Below are 19611 nucleotides of genomic sequence, written 5' to 3' on the forward strand. Positions count from 1 at the left end.
GCAAACTATTCCCTTGGATACATGTTGCCAGTCTTGTTGGCGGCTTTTCGCTGCCAGCCAGCCGCTGACATCTGTAGAGATAAAACAAAAAAAAAAAAAAAAAAAAAACAAGTAAAAATGCTGTAAGTTCGGCCGGGCCGAACTTTGAATACCCTCCACCATTTGGTACAAATTTGGCAATTTTCAAAAGCAATAAAATCCGTTAAAAATTCTGTTAAAATTTTAAAATTACCGAATATAGCTATTATATTAGGGTCTATATGACGACATGAACCTGCGTAGGTAACATTTGTCATAAGCCATTACAATATTCAAATGCGAAACTTAAAAAAAAATCTGTTATAATGACGAAAAAATTAAAATACCGAATATCTGGAGGTACCATGAGGGTTATAAAACGTGGAACTGTACAGACAATTTCCTGTTGCAGGCTGTAGTATCCAATACGAAATTTAAATGCGAAATTTGAAACAATTCCGGTAAATAATGTCGCTACAATCATAAAAATACCGCATGCTGTACCTACAGTTATATGGGCGCTATACGAAGACGTGGACCTACATGGCCCATTTTCTGTCTTAAGCCGTAGTACCTATTACGAACTTTAAGTACCGATTTTGAAACAATTCCGGTAAATAATTTCGCCAAAATCATCTAAATACCGAATATCGGGAGGTACCCTTATATGGGGGCTATAGGAAGACGTGGACCTGCACAGACAATTTTCTGTCATAGGCTGTAGTATCTATTACGAACTTCAAATACCAAATTTTGAAACTATTCCGGTAAATAATGTCGCTACAATCATCAAAATACCGCATATCGGGAGGTACTGTTATATGGGGGCTATACGAAGACGTGGATCTACATGGCCCATTTTCTGTTTTATGCTGTAGTATCTATTACGAACTTCAAGTACCAATTTTAAAACAATTCCGGTAAATAATGTCTCTAAAATCGTCAAAATACCGAATATCGGGAGGTACCGTTATATGGGGGCTATACGAAGACGTTGACCTACGTAGCCCATTTTCTGTCTTAAGCCGTAGTATCTATTGCGAACTTTAAGTGCCAAATTTGAAACCATTCCGGTAAATAATGTCGATAAAATCATCAAAATACCGCATATCGGGGGGTACGCTTATATGGGGGCTATACGAAGACGTGGACCTGCACAGACAATTTTCTGTCTTAAGTCGTAGTATCTATTAAGAACTTTAAGTACCAATTTTGAAACAATTCCGGTAAATAATGTCGCTAAAATCATCTAAATACCGAATATCGGGAGGTACCGTTATATGGGGGCTATACGAAGACGTGGACCTGCACAGACAATTTTCTGTCTTATGCTGTAGTATCCATTACGAACTTCAAATGCAATATTTGAAACAATTCCGGTAAATAATGTCGCCACAATCATCTAAATACCGAATATCTGGAGGTACTGTTATATGGGGGCTATATCAAAACGTGAACCTACATAGTCCATTTTCAATACCAAAAGTCCTGCAGACATAATGTACATTTGAGTAAAATTGTATCAATCTACTTCAATTCGTTCGGAAGCTAGAATGATTTCCACAGACGGACGGACATTGTTAAATCGACATAGAATTTGTGGGGTCTAAAATGTATATTTCGAGGTGTTACAAACGGAATGAGAAACTTAATATACCCTCCATAGTATGGAGGACAACAACATTTAAAACTGCCAACTACCTACAATTTATACTCCGATCATATGTGGCTAGTCGACGTTCTCATTCCCCATATCTCTTTGACTACGTATCTACATGCTTATGTTTGTGTGTATGTATGTAGATATCACTATTGCCACAGCACACTCTAGTAGTGAAGGAGTACTCTAAATCGTCTTATTGGCGCAATTACAATTTAGTTGAATTCTGTTAGAGCGAACGACGAGTACGGCCACAACGTATAACGTATTTTTGTTTTTTTGGTCGAACATTTACAGAATGCATTTTCTATTGAAGGTGTCAGGGAGAAAATTGGATTAGTTAAATACGTGAGTGATATCGAGTGAGTGACCGATTGGCAAAATTGATTATTTCTTTCAAAAGTGTTGACAAAAAAAAAATTGAAAATTGAAAATATCAACACCACACCTGACAGTGTAATAATGAGCTCAAAATACTAAATGAGTGACGATGGCGACCGGGCTGGCGCTATTCTGATCGATCGATAATGTAACGATTTGAAAAAAAAAACGAATACAAATTTATTTTGAATTTAAAACAACAAATGCGAAAATAATTTGCATACGGATCGTGAATAGCTTGTGTGTGTGTTTTGTTTTATTGTTGTTTTACATTTTTTTTTGTAAACGAATGGTGCTCCAAGTGTAAAATAAACAAAAACATGAAAATAATACAAAATTAATTAGTTAATGATGAGGGGCTAATAAAAATAAATATTTGTTTTTCTATGTCTCTCAATGTCACAAAAAAAGTGTTGGCAAAAAATGCAAATTAGTTTTTTTAAACAAAACAAAAATTATTTTCATGCTTTAAAAATATTAAAAATGAAAATTGTGAAAAATTGAAAATTGTAAAATTTAATAATAAATTACAAAACGAAAAATTATTTTCCCACTATTTTAGCAAACAAAAATCACATAACAGCAAAAAAATTGAGGAAAAAAAATTGAAAAAAAAAATTATACGAAAATTACCCAGAATATGACCCAGAATACAATGAGACAAATCGCAAATAAGCAAACTTGGCTTTTAAGCGTATTTATTTGCCTAGTTTTAGGATTTATTAGCAATGGTAAGTGTTAAAATTAGCCATCAGTTCATAATTAAAGATATAACAATGTATGCCAGCACACTCTCGCACACACACACTGACACATAATCGCCACAAGATAACGCACATTTTCTTCTTTGCTTCTTTACCCGCAAGTGTACTCATGTGGTCTTGTAAAGGCCAGGCTACTCAGCCAGCCAACCAGCATTACAACAACAAATGCAAAAAAAGAACAACATGCAAGATTTCACATCTAGAACACTAACACCAAGCAAATCTGTATTACTCATGCCACTCTCTCTCCCACTCTCTGGCCGCGGATGATGAGCACAACATCCTCAGTTGTTTAGATTGCTTGGCACTCATTATCATCGTCGGCATCCTAACATCACTGGCACCATACATACATATTATATCATCTTTAAAGGGCAACAGGGGTCCAGGGTTGCCAATGCATTTTTGTTTCGTAGTTTCCTAGGAAAAAATGTTAAACTTTGCTTTTTCCCATGGCAGAAGAATACAGGTAGATGCATCAACGCTTGGGATCATTGATATTAAAAAAAAAAAATTAAATGTTTTTTCAAATATAAGTAGATTTTTATATGTTTTTTATACTACGTCAGTCAGAGGCTATTATAATTCGCGTTTTCAAAAATGTTTAAAAATTTAAATAATTTTTCATTCAACATTTTCAATTCCAAAATTGGTTTGACAGTTCATTGTCCCAGCAGCTGTGTCGACGCGTCTACCTATATTCTTCTACCATGCTTTTTCCTAAAGACTCTTTCAGACGATATGTCAAATTTTCCATAGTTAGGGTGGAAATATATAAAATGCATATTTGGCTGGCTTAAGTCATCGGCGGTTTTAATCGCTTAACATTGCTACTATGTTATGTTGTTACGATATCATAACAAAAGTGCTACTTTCACAGGGTTGCCATATCTTGACTCTGCCTTGTCCCATCTTTATACTTCTATGTCATTGAACAAAAGAGTTATAGGTTGACTTAGTTCGATTTTCTCCCTAGGCTCCTTTGTTTATTTTCGAAGAAGCCAGCCGTTGACTTAAGCCAGCCAGATAAGCGCTTTATGTATTCCCACCTTTGAACAGCAGAAAAGAAATTTTCCTAAAGACGATAAAATGCTGGGGTGCTCAAAAACAAGAACTCGCCCATCATTCCAATTTCTCATTGATTTTTAAATAATCGAAAAACCAGTGTTAAAATATTTTTTTTAATTTTTTTAGATTCATTTTATTAATAATTTTTTGGGCAACATCCAAGCTTAAAAACAATTGAAATAAATGAATTAATATAAAGAACTTTGGACTCATGTGCTATCACACGGTTTGAGCAGTGCTGATATAATGTCAAATTTTCCATACGTAGATGTTGTATATATCGTGTGATACATGGATGACATTTCAGTTGTGAAATACATGAGTATAGAACGTACGTACTTTTTCACACACATCGAGCCCTATTTTCCTCGGAAAGATATTATTTTATGAGAAATACTGTGTTTTTATATTTAAAATTAAATTTGCCGTAAAGTGTCATCCATAAAGTATTATAATTTTTGAAACAATACAATATAATCACACTGTAACCAAAGAAAATAAAAAAAACTTATGCAAGTGTGTGATAGCAAGAATTATGAGTCATATGTAAAATGGTAATTTTGACATAGACACGAAAACACACATGGATAATAAAAGTGACAGCGAGAATACATAAAACGCTTATTTGATTGGATTAAATCATCGATTGGCTTCTTGAAAAAAAAGACAAAGGAACTTAGCAAACCTAAAACTCCTTTGTTCCTCTACGAAGAAGCCAACCGAATTTTTATCAACTGAAAGAAACTTACACCATGCCGAACAGAAGTTTTCGTAAAGGTTCTATCAGACGAAAAGTTTTTATATGCATAATGTCAAATTTTCCATATGTAGAATATGGTAAAGTACGTACGTACTTTTATGATCACAGCGAGCCCTATTTTCATTGGAAAGCATAACATATGCAAGTGTGTAATAGCAAATATTATGAGTCATATCTAAAATGACAATTTTGATATATACACATGTATATGGATAATAAAAGTTACAGCACATATGTAAAACCTCTATCGTCTGATAGAAGTTTAAACCGTGCCGAACATAAGTTTTCCTAAAGGCACTATCAGACGAAATGTTTTTACCATGGTAAAATTAAGAAGGTAAAGTAATTTGAAATTAGCATACCCATCTCTGCATTTTCTGTAATTTACCTTGTCACATTTTACTACATAAAAACAGGTTCCCATCTCTGATTTGAGTATGTACAATGGATTTATAAATAAACATTTTGACAATGAGATGTTCTCAAATGAGAAATATTTTAAAAAATTGTAAACAAATGATTGCATAACTTTACCTCCTTGATTGTACCATGGTTTTTTACATACATAATGTCAAATTTTTCATATGTAGAACATTATAAATTACGTACCATGGCTCAATCAGAATCATGCCATGTATGGAGTTAGATGCATTAACGTTTTGGAACATTAAAATGTCAACATTTTTAAAATTTTGTTTTTTTTTTTTTTTTTTTCAAAAATAAGTAGATTTTTATGCGTTTTCTTATACGATACCAACATTATAATTATAATTAAATTATAAATTATATAATTTACATTTTATAAAATATCTTACTAATTTGAATAATTTTTCATTCAAAAATAAGTAGATTTGTATATGTTTTCCTATACGACGCCAATTGGAGTTTGTTATGATTTTCAACAATTTTTACAAAGTTTGAAAAATTTTTCATTCAAAAATTTCAATTCCAAAATTGGTTTGACAGTTCATCGTCCTAGCAGCTGCGTCGATGCCACTAACTGTACCATGGTTTTTATATTCAGCATCGGAATTAAACAAAATCCGGTCATGAGAACCCTATTAAGTCAGGCTGAATAGTAAATACCATGGCAGAAGAATACAGGTAGATGGATCAAATCTTGGGAGCATTGATATGTCATAAAATTTAAATGTTTTTTTCAAATATGAGTAGATTTTTAAATGTTTTCTTAAACGACGTCATTCGGAAGTTATTATAATTCGAGTTTTTTTTAACAATTTCTACAAATTTTAATAATTTTTCATTCAACATTTTCAATTCCAACCTTAAGGTATTTACCATGGTAGAGGAATACGGGTAGACGCATCGACACAGCTGCTAGGACAATGAACTGCCAAACCAATTTTGGAATGGAAAATTTTGAATAAAATATTATTTAAATTTGTAAAATTTGTTGAAAACCCCGAATTATAATAACCTCCGAATGACGTCGTATAAGAAAACATATAAAAATCTAATTATATTTGAAAATACATTTTTTTGACATATCAATGTTCCCAAGGTTTGATGCATCTACCTGTATTCTTCTACCATGACGTGGAATGGACATGGTAAATTTAAGAAGGTAAAGCCACTTCAAATAAAAATATCTATCTCTGCATTTTCTGTTGTCAAATGTCACTGCATACAAAACAGGTTCCTATCTCTGATTTCTGTATATGCAATAAATTTGTAAATAAAAATTTTGACAATGAGATGTCATATGAATCATTTCGAAAAAATTGTAAACATATATAAATCTAAACGTTCTTTTAAGACCAATTAAAACCCTAAAATCCTATTTAACTCATTTGAATATGGATTTATATTATGTGAATTCCCAATCATTTACCACCGTTACAGCATCCCGAAAATCACCAATGGCAACCCTAGCAAACCACTCACTCATCACTCTTCCTCTCACACTTGCTGCTGCTGCTGCTGCACTTGGCCCTCTTCATGGGGAAAGAAAATAAATAGAAATGTTGTTGGTTGCTGTTTTGACTTTTACATCAAGACGTCAACAATAGAAAACAAAACAAACAAAAAAAACTGCAAAACAATAATAAAACACTTTCGGTTTTCATTAGAAAATATTTTTACACAAAAAACAACAACTGAGAAAAGGAAAAAAAACAATAAGAAAAAATTACATAAAAATAAAATTAAATAAAAATGTTGTGGGGGAAGAGTACGGGTTTTTCCGCATTGTGATGTGTGTTCACTCACGCACACACACACACATGCTGTTAACTGTGCTTTTATCTTATCACAGTTAAAGCTTATCCGGTCCTCTCCTAAATATTAAGTTTACCCGCTCCCCAGTCTGTCTATGCACATATTATGTACCCACATTTAGGCCAACAATAATAGCAACAAGTTTGAAATACATGTGTTGTTGTTCTTCTTTTTTATCATCACAACAATGGAAACGCTAACAACAAATATTAAATGTGTTTCGAAGAACCTACTTATTTCTCTGATAGTTATGTTCTTGCTGCCTTTTTTTTGTTATTGTTCAGCACTTAACAAAACCAAGTTAAACAACGAAAGGGAACATAGCAAGAAGAAGAAGCAGAAAACAGATGTTATAGGTATCCAGACATTTGTTTGTTCGCCATAGGTATTAAGACGAACGAACGTTTTAATCAGGGTCATGAATTATGACATCACTCACTCCCACTCCCTACTCCCCATTCTTGTTGCCAAACAGAGGAGATAACTACATAAGTAAATATGTCTTAACGCTTGTTTACACAATTCAAGTTCACATAAATTTACAAACAAAGTTTTTGGGAGAACATGTCAAATTTTTTTTCTGACACATTTTTGAGAAAAAGATGGCGAGAAATGATTATCCAAATCAGCTGAGAGTCTAAATTCCTCAATTATTGCAACATATGTTGTAAATCTGGCAGCACTCAAGCCCTTTATCGTGATAACGACTTTATCGTGATTTATTTGACGCACATATATCACCACAGGTACAATAGTTATCAGATTTATATAAAGTCGTCATAAAAATATATTCTGTCTGTTTGTGATCGAAAACTAAGGGTGGAAATACATAAAGCGCATATTTGGCTGGCTTAAGTCATCAGCTGGATTCTTCGTAGAGGAACAAGGGAATCTTAGGTTGACATAGTTCGATTTTGGCTCTAGGCTTCTTTGTTCATTTCCGAAGAAGCCAGCCAGATAAGCGCTTTATGTATTCCTACCTTAAGGGTGGAAGTATATAAAGAGCTTTTTCGATTGGCTTAAGTCATTGGCTGGCCTCTTCGTAGTGGAACAAAGGAGTTTTAGGTTGATTTGGTTCGATTCCGGCCCAGGCTCCTTTGATCTTTTCCGAAAAAGCCAGCCGATGACTTAAGCCAGTCAGAAAAGCGTTTACATATTCCCACCTTAACAAAATTTAGCCAAGAATCTACTAGTTTTGCAATTTTTTTCCCCTATCATAAATGGAAAATCGATTATTGTAGACAAAAAGTTTTAGTTTCTTACAGTTCTGAAACATACCATAAAGGTGAGAATACATAAAACGAACTCCTGACTGGTCATCGGCTGGCTTCTTTGGAAAATAACAAAGGATCGTAAGGACAAAATCGAACTAGGTCAACCTAAAGCTCCTTTGTTCTTTTTCGAAAAACCCAGCCGATGACTAAGGGTGGAAATACATAAAGCGCATATTCGGCTGGCTTAAGTCATCGGCTGGCTTCTTCGGAAATGAACAAAGGAGCCTAGGGCAAAAATCGAACTAAGTCAACCTAAAACTTCTTTTTTCATCTACAAAGAAACCAGCCGATGACTTAAGCCAGCCAAATATGCGCTTTATGTATTCCCACCTTTAAACCAGCCAAGAAAGCATTTTTATAGAAGCCAATAAAAAATTGCTGCGAATGACGTTGAATTTATAAATTTTTAACTAGACAAATTTTCCGTTTTCGTAATTTCTTTGCAAGCTATGGCCACATTTTACCTTTTTTAAGTACGCTTATAGAGTAGTCATTTTAAATTGACTCGATTTCTAAATCAAACTTTCAAATCATACTTCTTTAGATTAATTTAATATGATATAAAGTGTCAGTCAGCTGATCTTTGTTTACTTTGTTGTTCATACTTGTCATGGTAGAAGAATACAGGTAGTCGTATCGACACATCTGCTGGGACAATGAACTGTCAAACCAATTTTGGAATAGAAATTCTTGAATGAAAAACTATTCAATTTTGTAAAAGTTGTTGAAAACTGTATATAATAATAAAAATAATTGGCGTCGTATAAGAAAACATAAAAAATCTACTTATTTTTGAAAAAAAAAAGTTTTGACATATCAACGTTCTCAAGCGTTGATGCATCTACCAGTTTCTTCAACCATGATACTTGTTTAATATGATATAAAGTGCCAGTCAGCTGTTCTTTGTTTATGTATACACACATGTACCATTTTGTTTCTTTAAAAAAAAATGAATCAATTGATGTTGCGGTCGACAGGAAAATAAAGAAATAATATTCTTCTACCATGATTCCGATGGATTTTCCAAGCCTCAAATAAATTAATTCATGGTAAAATTAAGAAGGAAAAGTAATTTCAAATAAGGCTATTTATCTCTGAATTTTATGTAATTTACCTTGTCAAATTTCACTGAATAAAAAATAGCAGGTTCCCATCTCTGATTTCTGTTTATAAAATGGATTTGTAAATATAAATTTTGACAATAAAATGAATAATTTAAAAAAAATGTAAACAAATGATTGATTGACTTTACCTACTTAATTCTACCATGAATTAATTGTACAATAATGTTTTCAGATTTTTTTTTTTTTTTTGAAGAAGCTAAAACTGGAATTCGGCATATTTTTGAGTCAAATATGATAACGAATATGTTAAAATGAATAGAAATAGAAGTTTATCTAAAATTTTAGGAAATATTGTGAAAAATGTCACACTGACAAACAAGAGATTCTTGAGTTTGTCTCGTGTAAACGTCATTATAGAGTGAATGTGATTAGCATATGTTTAAATTACTCTAAAATTGTAAAAACTCTAATGTAAACATACTATTATAGTAAAATGTGATCATGGTCGAAGAATACAGGTAGTCGCATCGACACAGCTGCTGGGACAATGAACTGTCAAACTGATTTTGAAATTGAAAATGTTGAATGAAAAATTATTGAAGATTGTAAAAATTGTTGAAAAATACATATTTTATCAACCAGCGATTCGCGTCGTATAAGAAAACATATAAAAATCTACTTATTTTTGACAAAACATTTTGCAAATTTTGACATATCATTGTTCCCAAGCGTTGATGCATCTACCTATATTCTTCTACCATGGGTAGACGCATCGACACAGCTGCTGGGACAATAAACTGTCAAACCAATTTTGGAATTGAAAATTTTTAATGAAAAATTATTCAAATATGTTTGACGTCGTATAAGAAAACATATAAGAATCTACTTATATTTGAAAAAAAAAAAAAAAAAACATTTTAATTTTTTTGACATATCAATGTTTCCAAGCGTTGATGTATCTACCTGTATTCTTCTACCATGAATATGATAGGAAATCTATTTCCCATTGACACCATAAACCCAATATGAAGTTTAAATGCAACCGTCATGTATCCCATCAAAAAAAAGTGACACAATAATACCGGGCAAATAAACAATAAATTATTTCTTGTTTATAAACCCAAACTGTCGCTGATATTTTAATAATATATAATGATACTTAAGAAAATATCGGTAGAAGACAACAATTTTTTTTTTCAGTGAATTATTCTACGAAGAAATCAACTGATGACTGATGAGCTTAGGGCCAAAATGGAACAACGTCTACCTAATACTCCTTTGTTACTCTACGAAGAAAACTGTAAAAAAACGTTTTATGTAGGTTCACCTTTAGTTCGATTTTGGTCCCACGCTTCTTTCTTTTCCGAAGAAGTCAGCCGATGATTTAAGCCAGTCAAAAAAAGCCTTTTACGTTTTCTCACCTTTATCAGCCCACCTGAATAGCGTTGTAATTGAGAAAACTTTTATTCATACCTGCGGAATAGGTTTTATATGGATTCGAATGCGGCTCTGACATTCCTTTATGATAGTCACATTTGCCATGCGAAAACTTCAAGCTGCTTATGTACGCAAACCTTAGGTGAACTGTGACGTAAAACATTTTCATTAATGATATCCGGGTCAACTGAAAATTTAAGGTAAATTTAAGGCTTCTTAGAGAATAAAGGAGCGTAGGGCGAACATTGAACTAAGTCAATGGTATAATTAAATCAAGGTAGGCTCATTTCAAATAATAATATCCAGACACACTGTCAAATTTTAGTTTTATTGAAAACGAGTTCCCATCTCTGAATGGTGTAGAAAAAATTGCATCAAGACTAGACATATTAATGTCAAATTATAAGGAAAAAACTACGGCAGGATTTGAGTGCGGCTCTGGCATTCCCTTTGACATGTCACAAAATATGCTATGCCTTTAATATTCCGCTTTAAAGCCTTTTAGTATTTTTTTCCTAAAAAAGAAACAAAACGACTGTTTTGAGTAAAAATAGGGTTAAACTGTCTCAGGAAACAGTAGTCTATAGTGTTACAAACAATATTGCCTAATATCCCGCACATCTAAAATCAGAGGTTTACAAGAAATCTTATAAAATGCCCTGAGAAGAATTATTAAAAACGAATCCAGGGTACTATAGATCGTTTTTTGCCCATTTTAATTTAACTGTTGATCCATGGATATAAAGAGTTTTAATGGCCATAACTAACTTCTAAAACTAGTTGTACTGAAATTGAAAAACTTTGGTACACAAAAATACCTTCTTTATGCCATTCTTTGCAGATATCTTAGCATTCTCAGCGTTATCTGAGTAAATATATGGATTCCAAGACAAAACAATTTTCTATACAATATAAATATCCACACTATCTATTATTTTATGGCTATATCAACAATAATTCAAGAACACATACTTTGTACATGCGTACTTATGTGGCTAAAGCCAAGAAACATTATTACTCAGGGTATAATATTTTTTTTTTCTTCTTACCTCAAGTTCTTTGGCAAATACGTACAGTCATTTTTATCAACAGATATATTTATGTGTTTTCGCACACACACACACACGTATGTGATGTATATAATATATTTGCTATTGAATTTGGCAAAAATATTAAAGACAAAACCTATAGAAAAAAAAAGAGGTTTACCCTCATACCTACCCTACCCACAACACGACCAAGAAAACCAACCTACACACAAAAATGTCACAACTTTTCTGTTCACCAGCCAGCCAGCCAGCAACCGCCGCCGACTGGCTTGGGTGGCCGACCTTGAATTTGAATTTTATTTTGTATCTTGACAATGAAACCAAAAAGAGTAGAATATATATATAAAAATAGATAGCATATCTTAAAGGGGAGATCAGAGAAATGGGGGGAAAGGCGGGTGGATTTTAATGGACACATTTCCACCAACCACTGGACTGTGGCAAGCAAATATTTGTTTAGGTGGCAAAATTAAAAACAAAATATTATTTTTTTGGAAGAAAACATAGATAAGAATAAATCAAAGTTGTTTTTTTTAAATTGGCCTGGATGATTTAATACTAAAGTCTGCCTTTCAACCCGGGTGAATAAAGGTGAGATTACATAAAACGGTTTTTTGACAATTTTAAGTCATCGGCTGGATTCTACGTAGAGAAACAAAGGGTGGAAACACATAAAGCGCATATTTGGCTGGCTTAAGTCATCGGCTGGCTTCTTCGTATATGAACAAAGGAGTTTTAGGTTGACATAGTTCGATTTTGGCCCTAGGCTCCTTTGTTCATTTCCGAAGAAGCCAGCCGATGACTTAAGCCAGCCAGATAAGCGCTTAATGTATTCTCACCCAAAGGTGTTTTAGGTTGACTTAAGGTGAGATTACATAAAGGTGGGAATACATAAAGCGCTTATTTGTCTGGCTTAAATGATCGGCTGGCTTCTTCGTAGAGGAACAAAGGAGTTTTAGGTTGACTTAGTTCGATTTTGCCCCTAGGCATTCTTTGTTCATTTCCGAAAAAGCCAGCCAAATAAGCGCTTTATGTATCCCCACTTAAAAACGCTGTTTTGACGTAAGTCATGGAAGAAAGGAGTTTTAGGTTGACTTAGTTCGATTTCGGTCCTGGGCTTCTTTCCGAAGAAGCCAGCCGATGATTTAAGCCAGCCAAAGAAGCGCTTTATGTATTCCCATCTTAAAACGCTGTTTTGACATAAGTCATGGGCTGGCTTCTTCGGAAAAGAAGAAACAAGCGTAGGGCCAAAATCGAACTAAGTCAACCTAAAACTCCTTTGTTACTCTACGAAGAAGCCAGCTGATGACATAAACCTGTCAAAAAAAAACGTATGTATTGTCACCTTTAGTTCGATTTTTTCCGAAGAAGTCAGGTGATGACTTAAGCCAGTCAAAAAGGCTTTTTATGTACTCTTATCTTTATCAGCCTACCTGAGTATCGTTGTAATTAAGAAAACTTTTATTCTTACCCTCTGAATAGGCGTGAATAGGTTTGAAACTTCTTTGCATTCGAATGTGGCTCTGACATCTCTTTATGATATGTCACAAAATTTTTCAATGCGAAGATTTCAAGCTGCTTAGGGTTACCTGCCAAGCCAGCTGACTGCCACCTGTAATGTCAAAATTATTGTGATTAATATAACAGAACAAAAAGTAAACAAATATCCAACAAAGTGTAAACATGTTTTGAAATTAAATCTGGTTTTTAAAATTTGCGGGAACACCTTGTTATTGCACTGTGCTTCTATCATGGTAGAAGAATACAGGTAGTCGCATCGACACAGTTGCTGGGACAATGGACTGTCAAACCAATTTTGGAATTGAAAATGTTTTATGAAAAAATTATTGAAATTTATAAAAATTGTTGAAAAATGCATGTCATAACAACCTCCGATTGACGTCATATAAGGCAACATATAAAAATATACTTATTAAAAAAATTAAAATTATTTATTTTTGACATATTAGTTTCCCCAAGTGTTGATGCACTTTCCTGTATTCTTCTACCACGACTCCTATTATGGTAGAAGAATTCAGGTAGCAAAATCCAAACAGCTGCTGGGACAATGAACTGTCAAACCAATTTTGGAATTGAAAAATTTCAATCAAAAATTGTTGAAATTTGTCAAATCTTTTGAAAAATTCATATTACAATAAGCTCCGAATAGCTTATTATAAATATCGACCTGCATTCTTCTACCATGGCTTCTATGCATCCTGGCTAAATAGGGCTTTACTCTCAGGAAAACTTCTTCTCAACTCATTACTTTAATATTATCAAATCATTGTTCGTGTTTACATTGCATTTGGCTCCAATTATGTTTGATTTTTTTCTCTCTCTCTCTCAACCACACAGACTCTCATACACCCTTAGCATATTCTTACATCTTGTCATTCAATCATTCATAATCATAATAACGGAAAAACATATTTCTTTCGTTTTTTTTTCTTTCTCCCTTTGTTTCGCCCGCCATTTCTTTGTTTCGTTATTATTGTAATTTTTGCTTAATGGCAAAACTTCAGTATTAAAACCCCAAAAATCTTATACTTACAACGAATCCTTTAAGCACCATGTCTGGCCCTACCCGACTACTACGACGATTATTATGATGAATTGGAAACGGCCAGTGGTGGACCGCCGGAGCCTTTAATTAAATTGGATAATATATTTGTGGACCCACCTTACTTCGAAAGAGCGGAAATTGAAATTTCGGCCGAACCAAATGCGGATGTGCTAATGAATTGTGACGTCAAGAATTTTCACGGTAAGTAACCCAACCGGAGTGGAGTTTGTTGCCAAAAGATACAGAAAAAAGGCAAATCATTTAACTGTTTGTTTAACTGATAGCAAGCGAACTGCTTTGATAGCGGTGTTTTTCCGTTTCATTTATTCATTTTCCTTTTTTTCGATTTCCATGTTCCTGTGCTGCACACACGTATGTGTGTGTGGCTGTGTGTTTGCTTTCTTATCTCACCGACAGCAAACAATGTCGTCATCTGGTATAAGGATCAAACTGTCATTGTAAACGGCCAACACTCAATGAACGAACGCTTCGAGGCCTTAAAAAATAATTCAATTGTCTTGCGAAGTGCTCAACTGGATGATGAGGGCAATTACTTCTGCACCGTTCTGCCGCAGAATATCACCCAAAACGTTGTGCTGACAATCGAGAAGGCATTTAGCATACGCTGCGATGGTCGCGATGTCTTGGATCGCAGCATTGTCTATAGGCAGGGTGAATCTCATGTTTGTGAATGCAAGAGTGCGGGCGGAGAGGAGAGCAACATTAAATGGTTTTTGAATGTAAGTGGAATAACGAATGAGACGATTCAATTAAAATATAAAATAATGTTGACAAAAAGCTTCAATGTAGGTAGCTGGCAGAGTTGGTTCTGTGATAATCTAACAATAAGTAGTGACGAATCCGTGTAAGATCTTTTTAGCTCTAGCAATAATGGGTGACTCCGAGAAAGATAATATTAAGCGTAAAACTATTGGTTATTCGTAGTCACCCTGTTTCGTGTGAAACTACACTTTTAAGATTGACGCAAGGCATTATTAAACAAATCGTAATGAAATTCATTTTTAAAAAGCCTTCGATGATTAAATGTCTGAAAATAATCCTTCTATCCAGCTGGGCTGACAAAAATACGAAAATTTCAATTTCGACTATATTTTCTTTATTTCTAGAACCGTAAGAATGTAAGATCATTTTAGCTTCAGCAATAATGGGTGACTCTGAGAAAGATAATATTAAGCGTAAAACTAATGGTTAATCGTAGTCACCCTGTTTCGTGTGAAACTACACCTTTAAGATTGACGCAAGGCATTATTATTTGTTTAATGAAATAATGAAATTCATTTTTTAAAATCCTTCTAAGCAAATTTCGATGATTAAATGTCTGAAAATAAACCTTCTTTCTATCCAGTCGGGCTGACAAAAATACGAAAAAATCAATTTTGACTATATTTTTCTTTATTTCTAGAACCGTCGTTCATCGGACGTTGAGTTGGAGATTGAGGATAATGCAATTTTCATTGACCCCGTCGATGAACATCATGCCGGTATATACCAGTGCATGGATGATGATGGTTCACCCACACCCAAACATGGCAGATTTGAGGTGATTGTCTACTATGCACCCAAGGTGTCGACACACCGTCATCATGTCAATACCGAACTGGGTGGTATCGCTGAACTGTATTGCGACTATCGCAGCCATCCCATAGCCACTACAAGATGGCTGAAAAATAATCAGTATTTAAGTTTGTCGGAGAAGTACATGATGAGCTATGCGGCGGAGCAGCATTTCAATCGCAGCACTTTAACAGTTCGTGATGTAGCTGTGGAGGACTTGGGCGAATACAAATGTCAAGCAGAGGTATGTTCGGAGATTCTTTCATTTTAATCCAAATATATAACTCCCCCTGTTTTCAGAACACCATTGGCTCCAGCGAAATGAAAGTTCATCTGATGTTGGAACCGGAACGTGGCCAATTTGAAAGTGTCGAAATCAACGGCAACGTGGTAACCCTGTATTGGCTGGTACGCAGTCTTCAACCCTTGTCGGAAGCTGTGTTGGATTACAAAATGACTGGGGTATGTATTTGATGTTGGAACGCTTCAGGACAGGCCTACGATTTTTTCTTCTTAAAAAAATACAAATATATCTTTAAAGTTTCATCTATTTTAAGGCCTACACCTGGAGTACAACCACAGTACTGCACACACATCGCCACGAGGCTGGCATCTGGAAGGTAACCCATGAAATGGAACTGCTGCCTGGCGAATGGCAGACACGCATGAAAACCAAAAACACAGTGGGATGGTCGAAATTCTCAGCGCCCTACATCTTTACCATTGGCGAGGAGAGTGAAGGTAAGAATTTGCAAAAAGATTTCCGAAAAAAAAAATTGGGAAGAGTTTCCATTCAGTCACCCCTTAAACGAGTTTCAATAGGAAGACTTAAAGCGCAGGACTTAAGGTGAAAATACATAAAACTCTTTTTTTGTCTGGCTTAAGGGTGAGAATACATAAAACGCTTATTTGACCGGCTTAAGTCATCTATCGGAAAAGAACAAAGGCTATCGGAAAAGAACAAAGGAGTGTAGGGCCAAAATCGAACTAAATCAACCTTAAACCCCTTTGCTCCTCTACGAAGAAGCCAGCTGATGAATTAAGCCAGTCAGAAAAGCTTTTTGTATACTCTCACCTTAAGTCATTCGCTGGCTTCTTCGGAAAAGAACAAAGGAACGAAGGGCCATAATCAAACTAAGTCAACCTAAAAATCCTTTATTCCCCAACGAAGAAGCCAGCCAATGACTTAAGCCAGTCCAATAAGCGATTTATGAATTGTCACCTTGTCACGATTTGATGGACCGAAATTGAACTAGATTACCCTAATTCCTTTGTTATTTTACGAAAATGCCGGAAAAAAACGTTCTATATATTCTCACCATTTAATTTGATATGGCTTCAATTTAGGTTGACTGAAAAGCAACTTTCCTAGAGTTTTCCATGGAAAAATGGATATTTCATGCGAAAACTTCAAGTGAATAGGAGTTAAGGTGAGAGTACATAAAAAGCTTTTTTGACTGGCTTGAGTCATCGGCTGGCTTCATCGTAGAGGAACAAAGGAATTTTAGCTTCACTTAGTTCAATTTTGGCCCTATACTCCCTTTTTGAGGTGAGTCTTCGAAAACGAGCAAAGTGGTGTAGGACCAAAATCGAACTAAGTCAACCTAAAACTCCTTCATTCCTCCACGAAAAAGCCAGCCGATGACTTTAGCCAGCCAAAAAACAACCCTTTTTTTTGTATTCTCATAATAAACGATTTGATGGGCCAAAATTGAACTAGGTCTCCCTAATTCCTTTGTTATTTTATGGAAATGCCAGCCGGTGACTTCTGCCAGCAAAAAAAAAACGTTCCAGGTATTCTCATCATTAAATAAAGCAATGCTTCAATTTAGGTTGACTGAAAAGAAACTTTTCTTGATTTTTCAATGGAAAAACTAAGAAAACTAAATGGGTGTTTCCACGCGAAAACTTCAAATGCAGCTCGGATGAATAGGAGTTAAGGTGAGAGTACATAAAATGATTTTCGGACTGGCTTAAGTCACCGGCTGGCCACATCGTAGAGGAACAAAGGGGTTTTAGGTTCACCTAGTTCAATTTTGGCCCTATACTCCCTTTTTGAGGTGAGTCTTCGAAAACGAGCAAAGTGGCGTAGGACCAAAATCGAACTAAGTCAACCTAAAACTCCTTCATTCCTCGACGAAAAAGCCAGCCGATGACTTTAGCCAGCCAAAAAAAAACCCTTTTTTTGTATTCTCATCATAAACGATTTGATGGGCCAAAATTGAACTAGGTCACCCTAATTCCTTTGTTATTTTATGGAAAAGCCAGCCGGTGACTTCTGCCAGCAAAAAAAAAACGTTCCAGGTATTCTCATCCATAAATTTAGCACAGCTTCAATTTAGGTTGACTGAAAAGTTACTTTCCTAGAGTTTTCCATGGAAAAACTAAGAAAACTAAATGGGTATTTCCATGCGAAAATTTCAATTCAGCTCGGATGAATAGGAGCTAAGGTGAGAGTACATACAAGATTTTTTTGATAGGCTAAAGCCATCGGCTGGCTTCATCGGAGAGGAACAAAGAAATTTTAGGTTCACTTAGTTCAATTTTGACCCTATGCTCCCTTCTTGAGGTGAGTCTTCGGAAACGAGCAAATTGGTGTAGGACCAAAATCGAACTAAGTCAACCTTAAACTCCTTTATTCCTCTACGAAAAAGCCAGCCGATGACTTAAATCAGTCAAAAAAGCATTTTATGTATTCTCACCTTAAATGATTCGATGGTCCGAAATTGAACTAGGTCACCCTAATTTCTTTGTTATATTATGAAAAACTCAGCCGGTGACTTCTGCCAGCAAAAAAAAAAACGTTCCAGGTATTCTCATCATTAAATTTAGCACTGCTTCAATTTAGGTTGACTGAAAGGCGACTTTCCTAGATTTTTCCATGGAAAAAATAAGAAAACTAAATCGGTTTTTCCATGCGAAAACTTCAAATGCAGCTCGGATGAATAGGAGTTAAGGTGAGAATACATAAAATGCTTTTTTGACTGTTTTAAGTCATCGGCTGGCTTTTTCGTAAAATAACAAGATATTAGGGTGACTAGTTCAATTTCGGACCATCAAATCATTTAAAGTGAGAATACATAAAATGCTTTTTTGACTGATTTAAGTCATTGGCTGGCTTCTTCGTAGGGGAACATCGATAGATGAACAAAGGAATTTTAGGTTCACTTAGTTCAATTTTGGCCCTATGTTCCCTTCTTCCTTTCGGAAGAAGCGAGCCGATGACTTAAGCCAGTCAAAACAGCCTTTTTATGTATTCGCACCCTTACTGTGTTGTTAATTTTATTTCCTTTGTGATATTTAAACGAGACCTTCTTCTTTCTCCTCTTTTTTCCAGATGACACTATGGTGGACATTGTCGATGACAAGGAAAATGTTGTCATTGCCGGCTTTGGAGGCGGTGCCAAAGAACAAAAGGCATCGGACTCAGCAAGGTGTCATTTATCTCTGTATGCCCTTCTGCTCATAGTACCCACAACACTGTTAAGGCAACGGTTTTTTACACGGCATTAATGGGAGAGACTTGTAACCAAAGAGCGAGCGCTTGCGAGAGAGGCAGAGAGAGAAGGAAGAACAAATAACAAAATAGACATTTAATATAAACAACCAAATACACAAATAAATAAATTAGTGCAAATTGAAATTAATGTGAATAGGATTAATAATAAGCCTATATATTTAAGAAAAAATACAATAACAACAAAAAAGTCAAGCTTATAGTTTTGATTTCAATCTGCTGCCATTGTGTCAAGTTTAG

General features: G+C 34.7%; 2 protein-coding genes across 3 annotated transcripts in view; both read left to right on the top strand.

Annotated features, from left to right (window-relative positions):
• LOC101892536 (protein 5NUC) overlaps positions 1 to 19611 on the top strand; it is a 174379-nt gene that overhangs the window by 80512 nt on the left and 74256 nt on the right. The gene's annotated exons all lie outside the window — the stretch shown is intronic.
• LOC101895656 (neural cell adhesion molecule 1) lies at positions 1884 to 19536 on the top strand. Of its 2 annotated transcripts, none has more exons than XM_059126203.1 (8): positions 1884 to 2026; positions 2622 to 2790; positions 14283 to 14480; positions 14697 to 15019; positions 15703 to 16098; positions 16155 to 16316; positions 16412 to 16595; positions 19192 to 19536. In XM_059126203.1, exons 2-8 carry the CDS (start codon positions 2700 to 2702, stop codon positions 19365 to 19367), a joined length of 1530 nt encoding a protein of 509 aa, XP_058982186.1. In that variant the 5' UTR covers positions 1884 to 2026; positions 2622 to 2699; the 3' UTR covers positions 19368 to 19536. The 2 variants fall into 2 exon arrangements, with proteins under 2 accessions (XP_058982186.1, XP_058982185.1); XM_059126202.1 differs by having other exon boundaries at positions 1901 to 2040.

Source organism: Musca domestica, unplaced genomic scaffold, assembly GCF_030504385.1.
Source record: "Musca domestica strain aabys unplaced genomic scaffold, Musca_domestica.polishedcontigs.V.1.1 37, whole genome shotgun sequence".
Taxonomy (NCBI): Eukaryota; Metazoa; Arthropoda; class Insecta; order Diptera; family Muscidae; genus Musca; species Musca domestica.